This window comes from Zophobas morio, unplaced genomic scaffold (assembly GCF_036711695.1).
Source record: "Zophobas morio isolate AGI-343-1 ecotype UQ-CSIRO unplaced genomic scaffold, CSIRO_AGI_Zmor_V1 ptg000207l, whole genome shotgun sequence".
Taxonomy (NCBI): domain Eukaryota; kingdom Metazoa; phylum Arthropoda; class Insecta; order Coleoptera; family Tenebrionidae; genus Zophobas; species Zophobas morio.
The window spans coordinates 111,185-135,780 of NW_026972311.1; the positions used below are offsets into that span (position 1 = coordinate 111,185).

At 20.9% G+C, this 24,596-nt stretch overlaps 1 protein-coding gene and 1 long non-coding RNA gene across 2 annotated transcripts; one reads left to right on the forward strand and one right to left on the reverse strand.

The window, feature by feature from the left end:
- The first annotated feature begins 305 nt into the window (after window positions 1-305).
- On the forward strand, window positions 306-16,708 carry LOC135146073 (condensin complex subunit 2-like). Its single transcript, XM_064078231.1, has 17 exons — window positions 306-352; window positions 1,897-2,021; window positions 4,773-4,837; window positions 4,895-4,945; window positions 5,066-5,191; window positions 6,855-6,914; window positions 7,603-7,647; window positions 7,724-7,801; window positions 7,877-7,951; window positions 8,014-8,089; window positions 8,287-8,349; window positions 10,340-10,421; window positions 10,905-10,941; window positions 13,590-13,675; window positions 14,306-14,416; window positions 15,110-15,203; window positions 16,602-16,708. Exons 1-17 carry the CDS (start codon window positions 344-346, stop codon window positions 16,706-16,708), a joined length of 1,290 nt encoding a protein of 429 aa, XP_063934301.1. The 5' UTR covers window positions 306-343.
- A 3,099-nt stretch (window positions 16,709-19,807) lies between these two features.
- Window positions 19,808-24,225, reverse strand: LOC135146077 (uncharacterized). The gene is made up of 4 exons (XR_010283663.1): window positions 23,773-24,225; window positions 22,800-22,937; window positions 21,550-21,622; window positions 19,808-19,936 (listed from the first exon to the last, which is right to left on the reverse strand). It is a non-coding gene; the product is annotated as an uncharacterized LOC135146077 (long non-coding RNA).
- Window positions 24,226-24,596: the final 371 nt, after the last annotated feature.

The following is a 24,596-nucleotide window of genomic DNA, read 5'->3' on the forward strand; positions in this document are numbered from 1 at the left end:
TTTAAAAAATATTCAAAAATTTGTAAGAAACGACGCGTTATTTATTCTTTATAAAAAATTTATTAATGTTATTATTATATATTTTATCAAAAAAAAAATTTAAAAATCGTTGGGAATACCGCATTATTTATTTCATTACATGTTTATTTTTTTTATTATACAATTTATATATAAAAAAAACATTAAAACCTTGTAAAAAACGACTGCATTATTTATTTTTAGAAATATATATTCATAAAATATTTATTTAAAGTATTATTATTTATTATAGTAAAATTTATATATATATAAATTATAAACAGAAAGTAACAAAACTACTTTGACTGATGCTTCAAACGCTCCAATGCGAAAAGTATTTATAGAACTTTTTTTTTTATTATTATTTTTTACGGTTTTTCATTATTATTTGTTAATTCCTTCTTACTCTAATAATTTTTTTAGTACGTATTATGCTTCTTATTATATTTATAGTTATTATTTATTTTTTATATTTTATTCATTTTAATTAATAAAATATAATAAATAGAATTTTTTTTGGTACTTATTATGCTTTTTCTATTTTTATATTTATTATTGAATATAATTAGTATAATTTTTCAATATCTGTTATGCTTATATACTTTCTTTTCATTTTTTTATTCATATTTTTTATTCTATTTCAGTATTTTCTTTTCCTTTAATTATTTATAATTATTATATATATTTTTATTTTCATTATAAATATTTATTTTTGAAGTTTTATTATTTTCCACTGAATTATTTAATTTATGAAATAAACATTTTTTAGCACTCCTTATTCTTATTGGCTTTGTATATGTTGAATGTAATTATATAGAAAATTATGAACTTTAATTATTTAGTAAAAGTGTGAAGAGGGAAACAAATAGTAATAAAGAAAAAAGATTATATAAATATATAAAATATAATAATAATTTTTTTAAATGTTTTTGTTATATAATATTTTAGTATTTGCTTCATATTCATAAACCATATAATTTTTTTTCTGGTACTTATTTTGTTATTTTTCTCATGATTATTTATGATTTTTATTATTTTATTAAGATAATAAATAATACTTTCAGATTTTTTTATGCTTATTTGCTTTACTTGAAAATAACTTTTTATTTTTTTAAGTTATCATTCCTCCCCAATTCTCCAAATAGTAAATATTATATTTTTTATTAATTATTATTATTATTTGCTTTATTTTTAATAACTATTTTATTTTTTATTATTTTATTAAAGTAGTAAATAATATTGTTTAGATTTCGCTATGCCTATTTGCTATTTATATAATTATTATATTTTATTAAGTTTAATTAAGTTTCTTATTAGTAAAAGGTTTATTATTTTTTTAATAGAGCTTTTGCATTTATCATTAAATTTAATTATTATAAACTTTTAAAAATAGATAAACTTATTATTATTGTAAACTTATTAAAAAAAATTTCTTACTTAATATATAACTTTTTCTGATAAAACCATAAAAACTCACAACTTTTACTGAATAATTAAAGTTCATTTATTTTTTTCTATACATTATTAATTTTATTATTTCACTTTTCACCAAGTTATGTATAATAAAAACAGTAACTTTTTAATATTCAGAAAATTATTAACTGAAGTTGTGCTCATGCTGGTTCATATACCATTTGTTATGATATCACAAGTTTTACCACGTGCCATTATGTGCTTATCCCACGTGACTTAGGCATGTGGGACAATAAATTAATTTCTATTCCTCTCTTCGACATAACTTAATAAACATAATTAATTTTCTTGTATTTCATTTTATATTTTACTTAAATATACTAATCCCTTATATTTCTTCGTTGCTTGATATAATTTTTTTTATACCTATTAACTATAATAATAATATTTTTTTATTTTTATTAGAGACGGCCTGCAAAAACTATTGAAACGGAAGTAGAAAAAATACGTCTTGACGAGTCTGCTATCATAAAATATTGTGCGGATCCCCTATTTTTTAGAGTCTCTAAAAAATTTGACCCAAGTAAAAGGTTTACTTGATACTATGTAAAATTATTTGACACAAACTTACTTTATTTGTAATTCGTTTTTCGTAACTCAAACATATTAACTTTATACAAACTATTTGGTTCTGTATAAGGTTATTTAACACGTCTTAACCGTATTTTAGTAATTATTTTATTTGTTCTTCTAAGATATTTTTCAGGCCCCAATACATTTTTTAGACACCACTTTATATGCATCCATTTTTCATTTGTAAAGTCTCTTTTGGTTGGCTTTTTTGACTCAAAATAAGTTTTTATACTTTATTTTTTTATATAAAAAAATATAAATTTTTTTCTATTTCTTTTTATAATAATTTTATATTATATATACTTATTTCATTAACTTTCTGTAGTTTTTTTATTTTATTTTCTAATAAAAAAACTTGGAATCTCTATTATTACAAGTTATGTTTGTTGATGCATTTTCTTTCACGTGATTTTTTTTTTAAACATTCAAAGTCCTCTCCTATAAAAATCTTTTTTTTTACTTATAAATAGCTGTTATAACTTTTGAGCCAATTAGAAAGATCTGTTCACAATGAACCAATTATATTTTTGGGCCACTTATTATTTGTTTTTACTGGATGTTATAAAAAGTGCAACGGCATTATACTCATTTTTTCTAAACTTTGTATCTCGTGAAATTCATTTTATCTTACAGTTTTCCCGGTTTTTTTTTTAATGTTTAAAGTTAAACTTTTTTACGATTTACCTGCACATTCACGTGGTTTAAGCGCCCATAGGCCCCGTATTAATGTAGCAGGTTGCGCGCCACTTGTACAACTTCTTTAAAAATTATTTTTGATAAAATTATAAATATCTTAGCCGAAAATTTTAGTTCTGCATAATTTTAAGTAAACTGCCTCCGTTTCTACATGAGTTTATTTGCATCAATTTAACGAATAATAAGTTTATCAATATTTTTTATCTACAAGGTGAAAGTAGCCAATTACCTTATTAATTTTAAAGCCGGAGGCCATATCGGCCTTTAACAGTCCAAGTTTCATCCTTTTTTTTTACTGTAGTCTTTATATCGCAGCCACCAATCATGTACTTAAGGGTACGTTAGATTATAAACTACTCTCTTTTAATAATATAATATCATTTTAGCATTAATTAGTACATAATAAAATGGGTTCACTTACCACCCATATATTTTATGAATTTAATTTGGTGTTCTTTATAAAACATCTCTGTTTAATCTCATTTTTAAGATTATTTTGATCCATACATGTTATTGGTCCTTTACTTTTTATAGTTTTACTATTATTTTAAAGACTTTTTTTTAGTGGTTTTCAATTATATAACTCTATACGGACACAAATAAAGTTTATTGCGACTTAAAAAACTAATTTGTTTTGGTCGCGCGACCGTGAAAATATTAAAATGTATTTCTTGGAATTTTTTTAATAATTATGAAACCCTATAAATATACTATATACTAATCCCTTAAAATTATATTAAACTATAACATCCAATAAAGTTTTGTTATTGTTTTGGATTGGATAAGCAGGTGCAACAAATTTTAGAGTGAGTCAAAAAAAATTTCCTATCAGCGCTTGCAAACATTGCTTTTATATATGCAAGATTTTTTTAATTATTATAAAACTGAAGGGCTTTTGCTTTAATCATCTTTTTTTTTTAAAAAACCCAACTATTCTCTATAATATGATTGGTGGGTTTACTTAAACTTAAACAGTTTTTTTCATTTTTTTTTTATATTGGTAAAAGTTTATATACACCGAAAAGAAATAATCTTATAAGTCTTTCATGTGATTATTCATTTTCCACAAATTTCATTGGCCATCCAAAGTAGAGGTTCGGGCCAACGTATGTATATAGCCAAGTTATTATAAAAACTTTTCTTTTCCAAGAGCGCTTTACCTTTTATAAAATTTATTAATATATAAAAATGAACAGCAAATGACTGTACTTTTCTTGCTGGATATAATCGGACTATGCTTTTATAAATGTAACAGAACATTAAGACATAATCAAGTATGCAAAAAAAATATAAAAAGCTCGTCATAAGATATGCAAATTTTTGTTAAAAGTTTTTTAGGCGGGACTTAAAGTTTATAGAAATTAATAAAAGTTTTCCATTTCTTTTCAAAGGAATTGCCGGGTGATATGCTTTATGGCATTGTGTCTATTGTTAGTAGATAAAACTGTGCAAATAGTGCCCTTATTAGGTATTCTGTAATAAGTTTTTAACAGATCAATAGTTAATTGATTTTCTTTTTATGAAGTTACAAACTTAAAAAAAAAAAGGTTAAAGCCGTGTGTATATATAGAATATTCTTATCTTTTTTGTGTTAATAATAACAAGTACTTTCCAACTTGGTATAAATCGCTGGAAACTCGAATTTAAGTTTAAATGAGCTCTTAACCCACGTGGGTTATATATGATTGATGAACTACTAATTTGGCTCAATTTGTAAGGCCAAAGACCTGGTGAAATGGCTATTGAAAAAAACAGCGTCCGTACTTTATTACACGTGAAATTTCCTTCCCTTTTTCCGATTGGACAACTTTTATTTCTGTTATTCTTGCGCTATTTTTTTATAAACCAACTAAAAAGTGACTTGATTTCGTTTTGGTTAAATTTTTTGTTTAAAATATTTACTTTATTGTATTTAGTTCTTTACAGCATTTATTTATTTTTTTTGTGCAACTTATAGTGGAAAATATATATACTTATCACCTTTTTTAAATTCTAATTGGCTAATTTTCTAGTTCCGGACTTATTTTGAATAATATTGGCGTATTCCACGGAGCAAAAGTTACCTTTAACAGTTTTGGTTTTCTCTTTTTTTATATTATTTTGTATATATATATATATATTTTTACTATGAAAGTTCCGGAATATGTTGTCAAGCGTCCACCTTTGCGTCCAATCCCTTTCGAAAGTTTTTTTTTAAAATTCTATTTTTCTTTATCAATAATATTAATAGGCGACATAAAACTTTGAATGATCTTATTTTAGACACTTTTTTCACATTTTGCTTCAAATTATATATAATAAATAGCTTTGGTTCCTACAAGCTTATTGAATAATCTTAAAATTTGTCAAAGTTTCAGTCACGTGACTCGTTTGGACTTGGAAGGGGCTCCTTCTCAAAATGAAGCCAATCCTACAAATCAAGAAGCTGATGGTGTTATTATTATTATTATTTTATTATTATTATTATTATTATTATTATTATTATTATTATTATTATTATTATTATTATTATTATTATTATTATTATTATTATTATTATTATTATTATTATTATTACTATTATTTTTTATTATTATGACTAGCAGTATAAAGAAAATTATTATTATTATCATTGTCTCTTTTTCAATACTGTTTTATTTTATTTTCTTGTACCATCCATAGTTTTCACTTTCTATAGTATTCTTAATATAAAGCAAAGTTTATTGTGTACGCACTAAACTAATTACAAATAAAGTTTATTTATTATCAATATTATATTTTTTAAATATTTTAAAATTTATATATTATTATACTTTTCTTCATTATTTTTATCTATTTTTCATATTTATACATATAAAATGTATATTAATTTTAAACGTGACATTGACTCGAGATGCTTCTAAAGCTAAGAACGGGTATAACGAAATTTCTACTAAAGAGTACCATCTTGAGTTGTGTGCTTTTCGTTAGACCAAGTTAAAGAGTTAGCCTGATTGGATCTTAAAAAGGGTGCTCGCCTCGTACGGCGCGCTCTCGAGTATTTTTACTAGTATTCGGTGGCTTTTTGTATATATACGTAGTTTTGATATCATTATTATACTTTTTTAAATTAATTTATTTTTTTATTTATATATGTTAATATATTTATATTCTATTTTATATTTTTTATTGATATTTATTTTAAAAAATAAAGCTATAAAGGATTTTTTCTAAGTTATATATTAATATAATATATATTTTATTATATTTAAGTTAATAACTCATATTTAGTTTGTTAATAATTATTATGCTATTAAAAAATTATTACACTTTTTATTATATATATATAATATCTTTTATTGTTTAATAGTAAATAAAAAAATAATTTTGTTATACATATTGATTCATTATAATTATATGAAGTAAATTTTTATTTATAATCATAAAATTAGGATAAAAATATTATAATTTTGTTGGATATGATTTTAGTGGATTAAAGAGTATTAAAAATATAAAATAGTTTTATTGCATATCAATAATTCACTAATTTCTTTGTTATAAATAGAAAAATAAGAAATAAATTTTTTTATAGGATATAAATAAACCATAAAAAATTAGATAATTTGGTAGGCTCTCTAATTCACAATATTTTTTGTTACTTAATAAAAATATAAAATTGTAATAAATGAGATTGTGAATAAAATATTTCACTAATTTTTTTGTTTAAAAATAATTTTTAATAATAAAAAAATTTTATTGGTTATAATATTTCATTCATATAAGTGTACTTAAATTTTAATAAAAAGTGAATACATTATTGAATTTCATTTTTGACCACTTTTGTTTATTAAAAAAAAACCTAAAAAAATATTAATATTTTTATTGGATATAAAAATTCAAAAAAAAATTAAATAATTTTTTATTTTCTAAATCTTTATTACGTTTCTTTTATAATAATAAAATTTCGTTAAGTATAAATAATTTACTGGAACTAAATGTTAATTACTAAAAATTAAAAAAATTTTAAAATTTTATTGGATTTAAATTTTTCACTATTAACAAAATTTAAAGAGAAAGTATTAATAAAATTTTATCAAAAAAATTAAATTAATTAACTGGATATAAATACGATACAGATTTTAGCGATTTTGGGGAACCAATGGATTTATGGAACGAACCGCCCGAAACTGCTTTTGGTTTATTGCAAATTTTTATATAGAAAATAATAATTTATGCATAAAAAATAGTGTCATTTTATTATAACGATGTTATAAATTTATAAATATTTTAATATTTGTATAAATTTTGTATGGAGAAGTGTTCATAATATTAAGAATTTCATAATATTTAGTGAAATCTTTTTAGTCAATGTGAACTATAAACTTGTACAGTTTTTAAAGAAATGATTGAAGAAAAAAAAACGCCAATACTGGATCTTAATTCTCCGAATCTTATCCAATAATAGCTTAGTGTCTTCAATTTTGTTTCTTAATATTTTTATATATTCCGGTTTGTTATTATTTTTATGAATAATAAATTTAAAAAAGGTTAAACCTTTTTTACAGAAACGCCGTAAAAATTATGAATATAATATTAAGAAACCTTTAATGTAGTATTAATTTTACTATATAATAATAATTTTTATAAAAACTTTAATATTCTATAAAATATATTTAATCTATGAAAATTTTAATGCTTCATTATTTTTTTTTTCAAAGCTACTTTTAAATTTTTTTTATATATAAAATAACGTTTTATTATTATTATAAAAATATTATTTATAATATAATTAACTTCTCTATAATACTTTCATTATAAACTTTATAAAATGTTTTGAAGAAGAAACTTTATAAAACTCTTTGTATTTATTATTGTTAATGAAAGCTAATGACCCGTTGGAAAACTTTGGTAAAGAAAATGAAGGACAAGGTAATAGTAATAAGTAAAAATAATAGTAGTAATAATGATAAAATTAATAACAAAATTGATAATACTAAAACTTTAGAGGCGTGTGCTCTGCATGCTAATACTTTTGAAGGTTCTATTGTAGGAAACTCAAAGTTTTCTTTAGCACTTTCAACTGGTTAATATCATTTATTATTACTATTTTTACTATTATTATTTATTTATTTTTATCATCCTTATTACTATTTAATAGACCCGTATAGTTACTTTGATCCAAAGATTTTCAGAGCGTGGTCTGGTCCTGAGCACTGGAAGTACCATCCAATCAGTTTGTGTCTTCTTTATTTATATATTAATATTATTATCATTATTTATTATTATTTTCGTAAGTAAACAAGAATACCAACGAAACGAAAAGAAACCCGAAAGAAAGTAAATTGATAGACTTTTCTGACTTGTCTAAATAGTATGTTTCAATTCTTTTACTGTAAATAGTTTTATTATATATAAAACTGTTATTGGCATTGTTAATAAGTTGATACTTTTTTTTTTATATTAATTTTATATACCATTTTATTATTAATTTAAACAGTTGAGAATTATATTAAACTTTATTTTCACTAGAAACTTTTTTACTTTTTCATTTTTTTTTGTTATAAAAAGTACTTTGGACTTCAAAGGGAGCGCCAGCACGATTCTGAGCCAATTGACATTAAACAAACTTTGGTTTATATTTTTATTTTTTATATTAAAAAAAGTTTTATTTTATACATTTTTTATATTTTTGGTTTTTATTATTATAATAAATTTTTATACTTAGTTTTTGTTTCACAGCACTTTTTTATTTTTTATTTTTTATGAAAGTTTGTAGTTTGTTTTTGTATAATGATTTACACAGTGAAAACCTTATTTATTAAGGTTTTACTTAATTATGCTGATAGTTTCACTTTTTTCTTTTACATTTATTATTATTGCTATATTAAAAAAAAATTAATAAAAAGTTTATATAAAGTTTTTAATTTCTTCTGCAGCCAATAAGAAACTTATAATTTAAATGTTGGGGTATATGCTTTATTATTAAACTATTGACGGTTTTTATAGAAAAAAGTTAACCAATGAGCATTGCCTACTGTTTGAAAAAATAAAGAATATTTTTATTTCATAAATTTTTAAAAGTTTTAAAAAATAGTTATAATTCTCGTATCAACATTTTAAATTATTATTAAAAACATAAAAAGCGGATCAGATAAACATAAATATTAAAAAAGCCAAACTTTTCTAAATTTGTCAAGTTTTGAAAATGCAAAGCTTAAAAGCGCACATGGGCATTCAAAAGCAACTGTTAATGCTACAAGAAAAATAATTATCGGCTTAAATTGCAACAATATAAAATTATTTGTTACAATTTGGTGTTACTTAACAAAAGTTTATTTTAAAAAGCTTTTCATCCGATTAGCTGATCAGTAACCTAAAATTTGCACTTAATAGCTTTTTTGTAACCATTTGGCTCAAACACATGGCTTAAATTTTTGTAAATTTTTTACTATTGCTGATTGGTTAACCATTGATTTAAGCTGCAACTTAAAATTTATGTGCAACTTTTCATATTCAGAATTAACACGTGGTATTTTAAAAGTTTCTCATTGTTTTTAGGTTTACTTGATTAACCAAATTGGGTCTATAAAATTATTTGCTACTATATAATTGTTATAAAAACCCGTAAGTTTTTCGTATAATGAAACTGCAGTGAAAAAACGCACTCTCTTAAAACACCCCAACAAATTTTTCTCTGCAATATAACGCATTTCAACTTTTCATTTTCTTTATAATTCACTACTAATCATCCTTCTTCGTATAAGTTATTCTTAAAACTGTACGGTGCCTTCCAATATTATTATAAACTTTTCTTATTAAAGTTTTAATAATCAAGTTAAGGTTATAAAAGTTTATTAAAATTGTCTTCAAATGAGAATTAAAGGTTTAATATTAACTAATAAGAAAACAGTAAAGAAAAGAAAATTTTATGGTGGTGGAAAAATAATGCTCGTTTTTCACTAAAATAATGTGTAATTATTTTATAATTGCTTATGGTGGCTCTTTTCGGAGGAACTTCTTTATTAAGTGTTGGTATTTTTGCATCGTTAAAATATGTTAAACTCCTATTGGATTTTTAATATCCAATCAGTTTTTGTAACCAATAAAATAATAGAACATTAAATTTTTTTAATTGGACCTAATTAGCTTTCAAGTCTGAGACAATCTCCATGTGCTATCGCAAAGATAAACACGCGACTGCACATTTTTTGTGGTGTTTATTACTTTTCGAGTATATGGGAGCATTCGCGTGTTAAATGAGGGTTTTTATGAGGGCTTGTCGAAAGAATAGTAGTTTACAGCTTTTTTTAAAAAATAATGGTTTACTTCCACTACTAATAAAAGAACTGCTATTAATGATTTAATATAAGTTGATACTTATTACCTATCAAATCGGTAGTTATATATTTAATATTATTTTTATTTCACTTATTAATAAGTACTATAAAGTTTATTACACTGCACGAAATAAGTTTTATACAGAAGTAAAGTTATTAAAAAATAATTCTGCGAATATATTTCATTTATAATAACAAATAATAAAGAAATTTTTATATAATAATAAAAATTAATAAAAATTAAAAAATAATATATAATAACTTTTAATACACTTTAATAATAGTGAAGAAAAAAATACTCTTCCCAAAGATGAGCATTACGGCATTGCAGACTTGTATCGGTTTTTTTTAAAACCACGCTGGACGGTACTTTTCTACATTATTATTATTATTATTATTATTATTATTATTATTATTATTATTATTATTATTATTATTATTATTATTATTATTATTATTATTATTATTATTATTATTATTATTATTATTATTATTATTATTATTATTATTATTATTATTATTCCTCCCTTTTTTAATAGTATTTTATAGTTTTTATAAAAATTATGAAAACTTTGAAACTATTTTTGTGTTAGTAATAATATCCAATCAACGTAATTTTAAATTGTAAAAGGCAATTATATATGCAAGTGAGAAAGCCAACACTTGCAAATCACGTGACTAAAAGTTTTTAAATTGCTCCAGTTAGTAGTTAAGTTGAAGCCTTGATTTTCTTGTAGCTTTTACAAGACGCATCTTGTTGGGGCAATGGGCTATTACATTCGTGCTTTTTGCGCTCCATAATTATTATTTTTATTATTATAATATACTATTATTATATTTAACCTAAAGATTAGTAAAAATTTACGGGGAATTCCAAACTTGAAAGGTTTATTATTATTATTATTACTATTATTATTATTATTATTATTATTATTATTATTATTATTATTATTATTATTGTTTTATCGAATTTTAACTTTTGTAAGACATTAAAAATTATTCACTCTAAAAAATTTTATTACTAGTAATATTAATAGTTTTTCTATTTTTTTTGTGTTTTTCTAAATATAAAACTTTTTAATGTTTAAAATTTTTTGTTTTATTATAGTTTTTATATTATTTCCTTTAAGTAATATAAATAATAATTATACTTATATACAATAATTTTGCAATTTTTTATGAAAAAAATTTAAATAACATATTTATTATTATTTTCTTGTTCATTTTTAAAACTTATTTGTTCTATATAAGAATTACTTTAATTGTTTATATTTATAGCTTTTATATTTTTTTTTAATTTATTAATATGTTTATTATTACAATATTTTATATATTTTTATTATTAATATAAATATTTACTGTAAATATTCTGAATACTTATCATTATTTTTTTTTTCATATATAAATTTTTAAAGGAAATTTTTATTTTTTTTTTTCTTTTTAAAATTTTTTTTCACAACATAATATCACAACTTTTATTTTACTATGTATTTATTAAAATTAATAATTTACTAAAAAAAATCAAAATAATTCTAAAAAACTATTAAGAAAAAATTATAAATTTGCTTTAAAGGAAAATAGTAAAAAGTTGTAAAAAATAAATCAAAACTACATGAAATCTTAAAAAATAAATTTATAATATATTTTATTTTTATATTTTCCTTAATAAAAATGGAATTTATGAAATTTTTATTACAATTTTTTCTTTCATGTTTATGATTTTGTTTCTGATTTTCCTTTCTTTTTTATTTCGCATTATTTTATACTTTTCTTTGAATTTTTTATATATAATAGTTTTTATATATATAATAAATTTAAAACTATTAATATATACATTTATATTAATTTCTAAAGTCGTACATTTTTTTAATAAAATTTAGTTCTTATATTAAAAATAACATAACTTCATAAAAGTTTATTTTTATATATGGAATTTATTAAGTTATTATCACCATTTTTTCTTTCACATTTATGATATTGTCTTTATTTTATTTCTTTTCTCTTTATTTGATACTTTTTTATATTCTTAAAAAATAATTTTGTTATAAATAATTCTTTTTATAGTATTTATTATAAAATTATTATTAACAAAAAATCAAAACTTATATCTCATATTTTCTTAATATAATTATATTTATTTTTAATAATAATTATTAATATCGTGCATTTATTATTTTTATTCATAATTTTCAGTTTCATTATTATTATAAATTATATTCATAATTTATTTTTATTTAAAAAAGTTTTAAGAAAACTTTTATTTTGTTGTAACTATTTATATGTTTTCTTTCTTTTTGCAATATATTTATAGTAGCATACTTTTATTTTTTATTAATATTATTGGTATAAATTTTGATTTAGTTTGCATCTTAAAATAATTATTATTATTTATTTTTATGTAAAAAAATAAAAGAACCTTCATTATTTTTATATTTTTAATAAATTAACTTTTTTTTTACTTTTGTTTATAATATTGTTTGATAATTATTTTTTTAGTTTTATTTTTTTTCTATACTTTTTTTATATTTTTCAAATAAATTTATATATATATTTTTTTCTTTCTCTTATTAAACTTTTTAAAGTCTGCTTTTTGTTATAATTGTATAATTTATATTTTCATTTCTCAATTTTGATATAGTTCTTCATTAAAAATAAAAAAAAATAAAACATTTCTGGTTTGTATACTTTTTATATCTTAGATATATTTTTACACAACTTTGTGTATTATTATTTTTTTTGATATTAAATTTTTTTTTACTTATCATTCTTTTTTTATATAGTTTTATAAATTACAATTATTTTCAAATAACTTTGCGTATAATTTTTTTTGTTTTTTAATAATTTTTTATTACTTATTTTTTTTTATTTTATTATTTTATATTTTATTAATTATATTAAACTTGTTTAGTTTTTTAAATATCTATTATATTTTACTTTTTTATATTACATATATATTTATAAATAACTTTGCGTATTATTAATCTTTTTTTAAGTGTTAAAACTTTTTTATTTTTTATTATATTTTTTATTAATTAGTTTTTTCGTTTTTGTTTAAGTGTTTATAGTTCATTATTTTTATTACTTTATTTACTATTTTCTATCCCTTTTTATTATAAACGTTCTTTTATTACTATTTTTATTTATAATTTTTTTAAATATTTATTAAAAAATATTACAATTTTTTGTTTATTTACATTTTATAAAATATTTTCTAAATAATTTTTTTTTTATTTTAAAATTATTATTTATTGTATATATTTTTTCTTTTTTTTTTTCATTGAAAAAAAGGGATATACTTTTTTTAAATATTATTTTCAATATTTTTTGATGTTTAATAATAATAAGTTATAATTTTATTATGAATTATTAAAAAAGTAAGGAACTTTTTGTTAACAGAATATTATAACAAAAATAACCACTTTATACTATTTCTACCAACTTACAGTTATTTAAGCTCAGAACTTGGAATATTTTTCATACCTTAATTGTATGTGTACTATTGGTTACTGACACATTTGCACTTGATGCGTACAGAGGCTTCTTTTTTATCCAACGAGGCGACTTCCATACTAAATAATTATGAAGAGGATATGCTTGATAATGATGATGGCCTGCAGAACGTATACAAATTATACTAATAATAATAATAAAAAAAATAAATAAAAATTAAGGTACAAAATAATAATTATTATAGATAATTAGAATAAAGATAGTAAAGATATAAAAAATGAAGTGCATAACTATTAATACTCAACAGGAAATAAAACGCAGATTACTAATTATAAATATTAAATAGTAATATGCAAATTAATTATTATAATAAAAAGTATTAAATAATAATAATTAATAATAAATCAGTTTATTCATAATGAAATATACTATATAATATTGTATAATAATAAATAGTAAACGATTATTAGTACTGAATACATTAATTTGAATACATTAATCTAGTAATTCTAAAAAATTTCTAGTAATCTTATAATGAATGTATATTACTGAAATTATTATTTTTTTATGTAATATAAATAACTTATAAGAAAATTAAGAAGTTTTATGTTTGTTATATATTATGGCTAAAAATAAAAAGTATTGGTTATATTATATAAATAACCACTTACATATATTTAATAAAATTATAAAAAAAATATCTATTATTAAAAACATTAGTAACGGTATATAAACGAACTTTTTAATATCTAAAGAATATTAATAATTAAAAGAATAATAATAATAATAATAATAATAAGGAAACTGAAACGGTGAGAAGACACATAGAAAAGGTTGAAATCAATTATGCGAAGCAGCCAACTAGAATGGACGTGACTTTGCTCAAAACAAATATACTTAACGCTCTTGAAGTTTTTCTTTCTTTCTTTCTTTATTATTTATTATTATTATTACTAATATTATTAAAATATTATAAAAATTACATTATTTTTTATATTTTTTTCTAGTAGTATTTTTATTAGTGTGGCATAAAATTTCTTTAAAGTTTTATTATTTTTGTTTTAAAATAAATTGAAACCTTTTTTTTTACTTTCTATGTTATTTTTCTATATATACTTTTCTATGTGAATTTCAAAACTCTTTTTATTTTATTTTTTAGTAAAATTTCTTTAAAGTTTTAGTATCATTGTCCATTAAAAAATTGAAAAGTTTATATACTTTTCATAATGTTTTTATTACATTTACTTTTCTAAGTGAATTTTTATGCACTAAAAAAAATTTCTTTGAAGTTTTTTTTTATTATTATTACAGAAATACGCCTTTTTTTAATAATTTATATATATATTTCTACTTTTTATAATGAATTTTTTTTATAACATTTTTATGCATTCCTAAAATTGTCTATAAAATTTTTATATATTATCATATATATTGAGTTTTTCTTATTATAAAATCATTTTTATAAAAACTTTTTATTATCCGTTTTATTATTTCTGATTTTTTTTATTTTTCAGTCTAAACTTTTATTAAAGTTTTATTTTATTATTATAATAATAAAACCTTTTTTTAATATTTATATAAATTTTGTAATTTTTCTAATGCAGTCTAAAATTTCTAAACATGAAAAGCCCAAATTTTCAGAAATATTTAAAAAAATACCAAAACAAATGCCTGAAGAACTCGCTCGAAACGTTTCTGGTATTTACAATTTTTTTATGAATATATAATTTTATTATTATTATTAGTTGCACTAAAAAAAATTTTTTAATGCTTAATATTATTACAGAAACTTTTTATGTGTTACTAATATATTTAATATCTTCAAAAGTTTCATCATATCCTCAAAAGTTTCATTATATATTATTTTAAAAAACTTGATATGTATATTACTATTGTTATTATCTTTTAATTTTCTAGTCTTCATACTTCTTCTTGTTATATAATACAAACCTAAAACTTTCATTTTTCATTATGAATAGGTTTTTTTTTATTAGGTTTAAGCTTTTTAAAAATATGTTTTTTCTCGTTAAAAAAAAGAGATTTATTATATAAAAATATTAAATATTTTTTTAACGAATTTCACTATAATCCAGCAAAAACATTTTTATTCTTAAAATTTATTATAAATTTTTTTTGAAGAGCGTTTTACTTATTGAAAAAAGCTGAAAGTATTGTTGAGTTTTTAAATTTCATTATAATTTTTTTAAAAAAAATAAACATAATAAAAATTAATATATAGACTCTAAATTTTTATTTTATTGGCCATTTACATATAATTTGGTAGAATTTAACATCTATTTCGATTTAAGAGAAGGCGCTTAAGTAAAACACTATTTTTAGAAAATATTGCATATTTTATTTTATTATTATTAAGAAATTTATTGTTTATTACAAAATTTAAACAATAAATTTATTTTTTATGGTATAATCTTTTTACTTTAACTCTATACATATATTTTTTGCAATGCTAATAAAAATATTAAAGAGAAAAAAATTATTATATAAATTTTTTAGACAATTATCATTAAGAAATGTTAAAAAAATTATTAATAAATAATAAAATATATATATAAGAAGTTAATAAAAGTATACTAACACTTTTATAAACTTTGTTACAGTTTTTATATTTTCTGATTCTCTCGTGCTTTATAAATTTTATTAATGAAATATGTTATTATAAAATAAAAATAATAATAATAAAAGTTTTTGTCTAGTTAAAAAAAATTTTAAATATATAAAACTTTAGAAATATAAAAAAAATGTAAACTATAATAAAAGTAATATTAATACTTTTATAAACTTTATAAGTTTTTTATATTCTGTGCCTCATGTTCATTAATAAAATTTACAGATAAACTCTTTATTAGTATATATTACTAAGAAATAATTACTAATAATAAAAAAGTTTTTATCTAGAATATCATAAATGTTTCTTTTTTTTATTAGTTTTTATGGGCCGTATATAACATTTTTGAGCAAATTTTATTACTCTATAAACTTTATAACTTTTTCATATTGTCCCTTGAATACTTTTTATTATAAAAAATTCGCCTAACCCTTCAAAACTTGTCAGTAAAACTTTCTTATTTTTATTAGTTCCCATGTGCTTCGTATGTTTGCTTCATTTGGCCAATGAAAAAGGGTTATGTATTGAACAAAATGACTCCATGTCGGATCTAGTTGTGTCTTTTAACGGAGCTTAAAAGGATTATAATAAATATTTATTAATATGGTTATTATATTGTGAGAATTTCTAAGTTTTTATAAAAGATAATTTAAAAGTATTTTTATAAGTAAAACTACCTTCATTATTTTTATGTATAATACTAATAGAAATATGTGGTTTTCCATATTTTGTAATGCATTTCTTGCTCGATAATTTTCTGAATTAAGCCTTTTTCAAGTGCTTTTTAGTTTCTTTTATGCATATCAATTTTGAAATTCTCCTCGAAACATGCCAGTCACGCGTACGTATGCAACCAAAAAATAGTCGTGGAGTGTTTTAGTGGATGCGACTATTTGTGACGTAGTAGTTCGTCCAAGAAAAATAAACAGTTTTTGTTGGCTTTCTTCACTTAATATTATACCTTTTTATAATATTAAACACTGAAAATAAAAAATATATACACCATAACGATAAAATTAATATAAAAATTTAAAAATAATATAACATGGAAATGCTATATAAAAATGTTATTTAAAAGAAATTGCGCAATAGTTTTCAGCCTGCCACGTTAATTTCGTAAAAGGTAACTGCTAATTTATATAGTTTGTATTTAGAGTCGCCTGTTTTATTAATAAAACGCTGAGGGTGGAAACTTTATGGGTAAAAGTACTATAATTACTATAAGATTTGAAATAAGAAAGAGATTAAAGTAAAGCGCGCATATGTAAAATAATGAACAACGAGAAAAATCACTTTCACCAACATAACATTCACTAGAGTTAAAGTTAATTAAAACCTAATATTAAAACGGGCCAACCACACCTGTGAAACTGAATAGTATTAATCAATAGGCATGCCAACAAAGTTTTTTTTTATTAAACCTTACAATTATCGACTTATACAACTATGATAATGAGAGAATCTTTTATTTAACGTAATATAATAGTTTTATTATACTATGGTTCGTAAAGGTGTAATCCTAGAAGACTACCGTTCATATTGTATTCTAGTTGTAAATCAAACAGATAGCAAACTTAAAAATAACAAAGCACCTGCGAAAAAAAAAATGGTTACTTCTGTTTTACAAAATTAGAAACCTTTATATAGTGCGTATTGTGTTTTACAAAATAAATTGTACTTTACGAATTGATGTGATTAGACCCAACTTAGTAAAAACTAGTAACTACTTTGTTTAGTTAAATACTTAGCACATGATTAATGTAAACAAAGCATCAGCGAAAAAAAAATAACTTTTTGTGCTTAAACACAGATGCCTTAAAAAAAAATTTAAGAATATCAAAAATATGTACTCAAAGCATTGATGTGATTGGGCCTAACTTGGAGTTTAATACTAATAATTACTAGCTGACTACAAACGCCAGAAAAAATTTAATCAGTTAGAGTAAATCTTTCAAAATGAGCCGCCAAAATACTATATATGTAGCCCAAAGCCTCTCCGGCGTGCAAGAGTCATTTTCTTTAATTAATGGCGGTTCTAGTAAAGGTAGTCGTGGTTTTCTTCCATTACTTTGTTAATACTCCTTTATGAGATTAACACTGAGTTCTTTAAAAGAACTACTCTTCTATAACTCATAATTTAAATGTGCTCAAGCGCAATGTAGGATTTCTTTAACCTACGAAATTGGAAGCAGGAACTCTCATCTGATTAAAAATCTTCAAATACAATATATGATGACCTTGAACTTTCCCTTCGCCTCCGTAAGTTTACTCCCCAGCGCTAGAGTTGCCTAGGCTCGCGGGGGATACTTATAGAGAACCTTACCTCAAATAACATTCAGCTGTCGTCTACTTAATTTTTAAAAGCTTGATAGAGTGCGGCATGAATATATTTTCTAAGCGCCAACAACTCTCCCTTCTTTTTTAATTACTTTTATATATTTCCCTTTTAACGAGTGAAGTAGATTCAACATAATAAATTCTGAACAAGACACTAAGTTAAACTTTATTAAATTGGAAGCAGTTTAAGACAACGCCCATCTATACGGCGGTTCCATGCTTTCTATATAGTTTTTCTTCGGTTATTTATAAAAAATCAGAGTCAATAATTCTGGATTCTTCAGTTGATGGATTGTTTGAATTGCAATCGTGCTTTGTTGTTTCAGGGAAAGCAATAAAAAATTATTTAATTGTTTGGTATTTCGGCATATGTTGTAAAGTTTGGGTAGCAAGACTATATTGTTATGCAGAATAGCTCTAGGGAAGATGCTCTTCTGTAACAATAAACAAAAATAAACATGAAAGCCTCTATAACAGAAAAAAATACTAACGAATAAGACTCTCCAGTGATATTTATTATTCTTACTGATGTTGTGCGCTCGCGCTTGCATAAGTGGAAAACTATTTCTTAAATAAAAACTTTGGCAGCCTTACACACTTTACAAAAGTGTCATCATCTCCTTATCGAAGTTAGTGGCGAAGTTAATCACCAGCTTTTTAGCTATGTCCGACATTAATAATACTCTGCATATCCGATTTTGAAATTTCGTTAATAATAGTAGTTCTTCTACAGTAATATACTTTACAAATACAACTTTTATAAGAATCAATTTTTTATTATAAAAGAAACTCAACTAAATAATTACTTTATTAAAATTTTTTAATTTTAAACTAGATTTTACAATTATATTGGACGAACGCTGATGTTGACCTTTTTTGGTAATATAGACGACTCGCGCCTTCAAATAAGTTCTTTTAAAAATTTTAAAAAAAGTATAAAAATCGAGTGTAGCTTAAATATTTTTTAATAGATTTTTAATTTCTTAGCGTCATAATTATTTTTCTTACTTTTCGCGAAGTTGAATAATAGGAACAGTTTATAAATTTTCAACGCTTTGCTCGCCTGATATACACAAATAAGCACCTCTTCGTCTACTAAGTACATTATAAATATACTCTTTTTTTTTTTTCACTCAGATACTTATTGCGTAACTTTGCGAACATTCCATAATTAACGGTGAAAGTTCGTAAGTGAAAAATGCTTTCCATTTTACAAACAGTTTTAGAAAATTTTTAAGAGGAAAAAAAAATTAGAATTGTACAATTTCTAGAACTATTCCAATTTAAAAAAAGTTATTTTTCTTTTATTAATTAGATCACCAATATAAACTTTTTGATATGTACTTTCCGATACTTCCCAGCCAAGAAGAATTAGTGGTTTCTTTGTTATCTCCAAATTTACTTAAAATTCCAAATTTAAAAGGTTTTTCAGCTTCTTGAGCGGGTTCAATAAGGTAACCTTCGTGGTCTATAGAAGTTAAACTTTATTAAAATTTCTTTTTTAGTTACAAAATTTTAAATAATTAATCTATTGGAGTTACTTTTCATAAAGAAAAAATTTAGCTATAAAATTAATTAATCATAAATAATAATGAAATTTTAATATAAAAGCTTTTAGCAATACTCAACTATTAATAATAAATTCTAATTAATAAAAATTATTTTAATCTAAACTAAAATTTTTTTGAATGTATATAAATATCAGTTAAATTAAATTTAATCGATAAATTTTATTTAAAAATAACAACTTTCAACTTGGTATAAAAGGCAACTGCTAAATATAATTTTATTAAAAGATTTAAATTGTTTGTAATAAACTTTTTTTAAAAGTTAATGTTAATATAGTAAAGTTATATTAAAATCTAAAATAAAGTCAATTATAAAAAAATAAAAATGCAAATGTTGTCACTTACTTTTTTTAATAATTTATACGCGTTGAAAAATAATTTAATTCAAAGTAAACTACTAGAGATGTGATGTTTAAGTTTGATGTAGAAAAGTTATAAAAGGTTCATAATTATTAAAATTTAAATTACTTTTTATATTGTGAAATAGAAGTTAAATTAAAAAAATAATAAATAAAAGTTGAAAGCATGAAAAAATATATTAAATATTTAATTAAACAAATAATCTTGTGTTTTTAAAAATTTTCAGAACTTAGGATTATAATAATTGAAACACTTTAAACAGAAAAATTAATTATTTTATAAAAATAAAAACAAACTCCGCCAATGTTTTTAATAATTACTGTAGAAGTTTTAAACTAATCTCATAAAGAAAATTTAATTAAAAAAAAAGAAATTATTACTAGAATAATAAATAATAGCCAAAAGTTATTATAAAGCATTTAAAAGTAATTTAAAAATTATTATATATTAGAGATATAGAGATATTTTTTTTTAAAAAGTAAAATTATCTTTAAATAATAAAATAAACTAATAAGAAAAGAAAGTAAAAAAAATCAAAATTTTTAAAAAAAAAATTAAATATTGTTATAAAATTAAATTTTTTCAAAATTAAATATAAAAAAGCTGCAATTTTTATTTAATATATATTTTTTTTAATTTTATATCTATTGCAAATTTACTAAATTACCAAATGAAAAAAAATTAATTTATAGTAGCAAAAAAAAAATTATTAGATATATGAAAGCGCACACACAGAATTGATAAATGTAGATTTTTTGTCTTTGCAGTTTATCATATTTTTTTTATAATTATAGATGTCTTTTAAATATAACTTAAATTACTAGAAAATTCAACAAAAATTTCTATATTAGTTTATGCTGGTGTTTAAAAAGTTTTATACTAGAATAAAGTCTTAAATTTACTACAAAGAATTTAAATTTTTTAATAGCAATAGCAATCTTTCTTACAAAAAAGATCTGCATTAAAAAAGGGAGCACATTATTATAGCAAAAAAGAATTAAAGCTACACAACAGGAACAAATTTAGGTAAAGATGAAATAAATTAACACATTAAATAATAAATTACTATATAATAAAATTTTAAAAAATAAAGTGAAATTTCTTTATAAAAAAAATTAATTTAAACTAAAACAAAGTAAAATTAGTAAATAACCAAGCACATCGGATTCACTAGAAAGATTAATTACAGCGCGAGTTCCGTTGGCGTCCGAAATTAATTGACGGGGCTTATATGAAAATAGAAGTGTTATAAAAAAAGTTAAAGTTTTAATAAAATACTAAAGTATATAAAATTATTGAATTTAAAAAAAAATTTAAATTAAAATTAAGATTTTTAAGTTATTATGAAAATAATAAAATGTCGACCTAAAATTATAGCAAAAGATAAAAAACTTCTAATTTAAGTTAGTATTATACTACGGATATTAATTTATTATACTGCAAAAAAATTGTCATATAAAAATAGAGAAAAAAATGTAAATCTCAATTTTATTACGAAAATAAAATAATATTAAAATTAAGATTCAAAAAAGAATTTAATAAACTTCCAATCAAGTTAATATTAATTATTAATAAAAATGAGTGCAACGAATGTACCATTGAAAAAAATTGTTATAAACTGAAAAGTTTAATTTTTTAATAATAACTTGAATACTGTTTAAAAACAAAAAGAAAAGAGTAGTTGCTAATTTTATTATTTATAAAAATGAAGTTAAAATCAAAATATTATTAATATTTCATAAAATCATCACTATATTAAAAAAAATTAATTATAATTAATTGTTTCCTAATAAATTGTTATGAACGATAGGAAAGCAAAGAGTATAACGTGAATATTATTAATATTTCATACTCTAAAAATATTAAACTTTATTTATTAAAAATACCTGATAATATTTATAATAACATATGGAAGAGTTCAAAAAAAAACAATGTAAATTACTAATATTTACGATTAAAAACTAATAGAAGTTGATCTAAAAAAAACTTAGTTTAAAAATTTAATAAATTAAATAAAAGTAAAAAAAACTAAAGTTTAATATCTGGAATTAGCTTAAAAGAAGTAAAAAATATTACTTTTATGTTTTTATTACATTTATTCCTTATTATTGTTTTATAATTTTTAAAAAAAAGAAAGGAGAATACGTTTTTAAAAATTTTTAATAGGTAATTTTTCATTTAAATGTTTTTTGTTTTGGAATTTAATTTTTTTATAATTTTTTAAAAAACATATGTTATTAAGTTACTTGTATTAAAAAAATAAAATAATTTGCTAAATTGAAAAGATATAAATAATTTAAAAACCCTTTTATTCAATTATAAAAAGCAAGTAAACTTGAACCGATAAAAAGCATCATAAATTTTACTGTCTAAGGAAAACAAAAATGAAGTAAAAAGTTATACATTCACCGAACTATTGACGTTGAAGATGCTTTTGTATACGTCACGTGGATTTATATCCTTTAAAGCCCAGACGGTCACAGTAGAAGTGCTCTTATCAATAGTAAAACTCACAACTCCCTTGCAACGTAGTAATCCCATCTTTAAAGAAGTTAGAGGATTTAATATATAAACCGACTTTATTTCTTTTATATAAAAAAAAAAAGTAAAATTTTAATAAATAACTAGAAACTATTTTACAAAGAAAACTATATAGAATATTTACTCAACTTTTAAAAAATTTAATTTAACTATTAATAAAAGTATAATTTACTTTTTATCATTCCAATTATAAAAATTATAAAATATAGCTAGTAAAACTTTAGTTATATATACACAACTAGAACCCAATTATTAAAGAAACCGAATTAAAATAAATAATTAATCTATAAAATTAAATAGTGTTAACATAAATAAATTTAAAAAAGCATCTGAAAGGCAAAGTAAAAGTTAAAGATTTATACATAAAGTACAAAACGGTTAAGTTTCTATATTAACATATTGCACACAATAAAAAAAAAGTAAAAATTTATTTATAAATTAAGTTATTTAATTAACAGAATTCGCCGCCGTCTTTCTAATATATATACTAGGTAACGGTACTATTCTTATACAGTCTCATTACTATATATTCTATAGTAACAAGCACTATATCCCAGCGGCGATTCCAATGAACTAGGCTATCTGGTAAAGTTTGTTAATTTGTTTCAATGTGTAAAATGCAAAAAAAAGATGTATAATAAAACACTTAAAGAATGCGAAATATTATAAATTATGTTGTAATAAAAATTTTAAAATTAAGATAAATAAGTTATATAAACTGAATAAATTAAAACATTAGAAAGGAACTCTTAGAGTAAAGTTATATCATACGAAAAATAGTAGCAGTAAATAAACAAATAATTATAAAATATAATAAATTTAAGTGAAATAACACCTCAACATCTTTCTGTACGTCGTTTATATGATCCACTAATAAAACAAAAGAAAAAGTATTTCCTTTAAACCCCTTTATTGTTCTTTCAGTTCTTTCTTTTTTTTTTCTTATTAAAGATTTACAAGAGACTTGACATTCAGAATTAGAAAACTGTTCACTAAGATCGCTATTAATGTCGCTTTTCTGAATATTATTTTCTTCACTAGGAATTAGTAAATTACCATTCCCAACTACAACTTTTTTCGGCGGGTTATTATTCTGTGAAGGCTGGCTTTTGTAGTTTTGTGTATTAGACGAGAGCTTTTGATTAGAAAATTGACGGAAAATAGAGGCTGCCACAGCTTTGTTACGTGGAGAAGTGCGAACACTTTCTAAAAGACGCATTATACCAAAAACAAAATTTTTATTTTTAAGAAGAAGTTCTTTAACTTCGACCTCTTCACTAAGATATCTAAAAGTCTATATAACAAAAGTTTTAATTACAATAAATAGAGGTATCAATCTTTATTATATAAAAACTAATTCTAAACTCCAAAAAATAAATAAAACCTCTAGAGCAGTGAAAACCAAGTCTTCTTCTTCATTATTAAGAAAAGTTATTAAACTAGGTATGCAATGTTCATCTTTGATTATAAGTGCTCTATTATCTTTGACAGACGCTAGAGATCGTAACTGAGTAACAACTGATTTTAAGTCATTCATTATTATAGGTAAAGTCAAGCACTATTATTTAATAAGGGATTAAAAAAAGTCAAGAATTAAACATTCAAAGTTAACTTTTAGTTTATAAATAATGCAGAGGAAGGCAGTTACTAAAAGCAAAC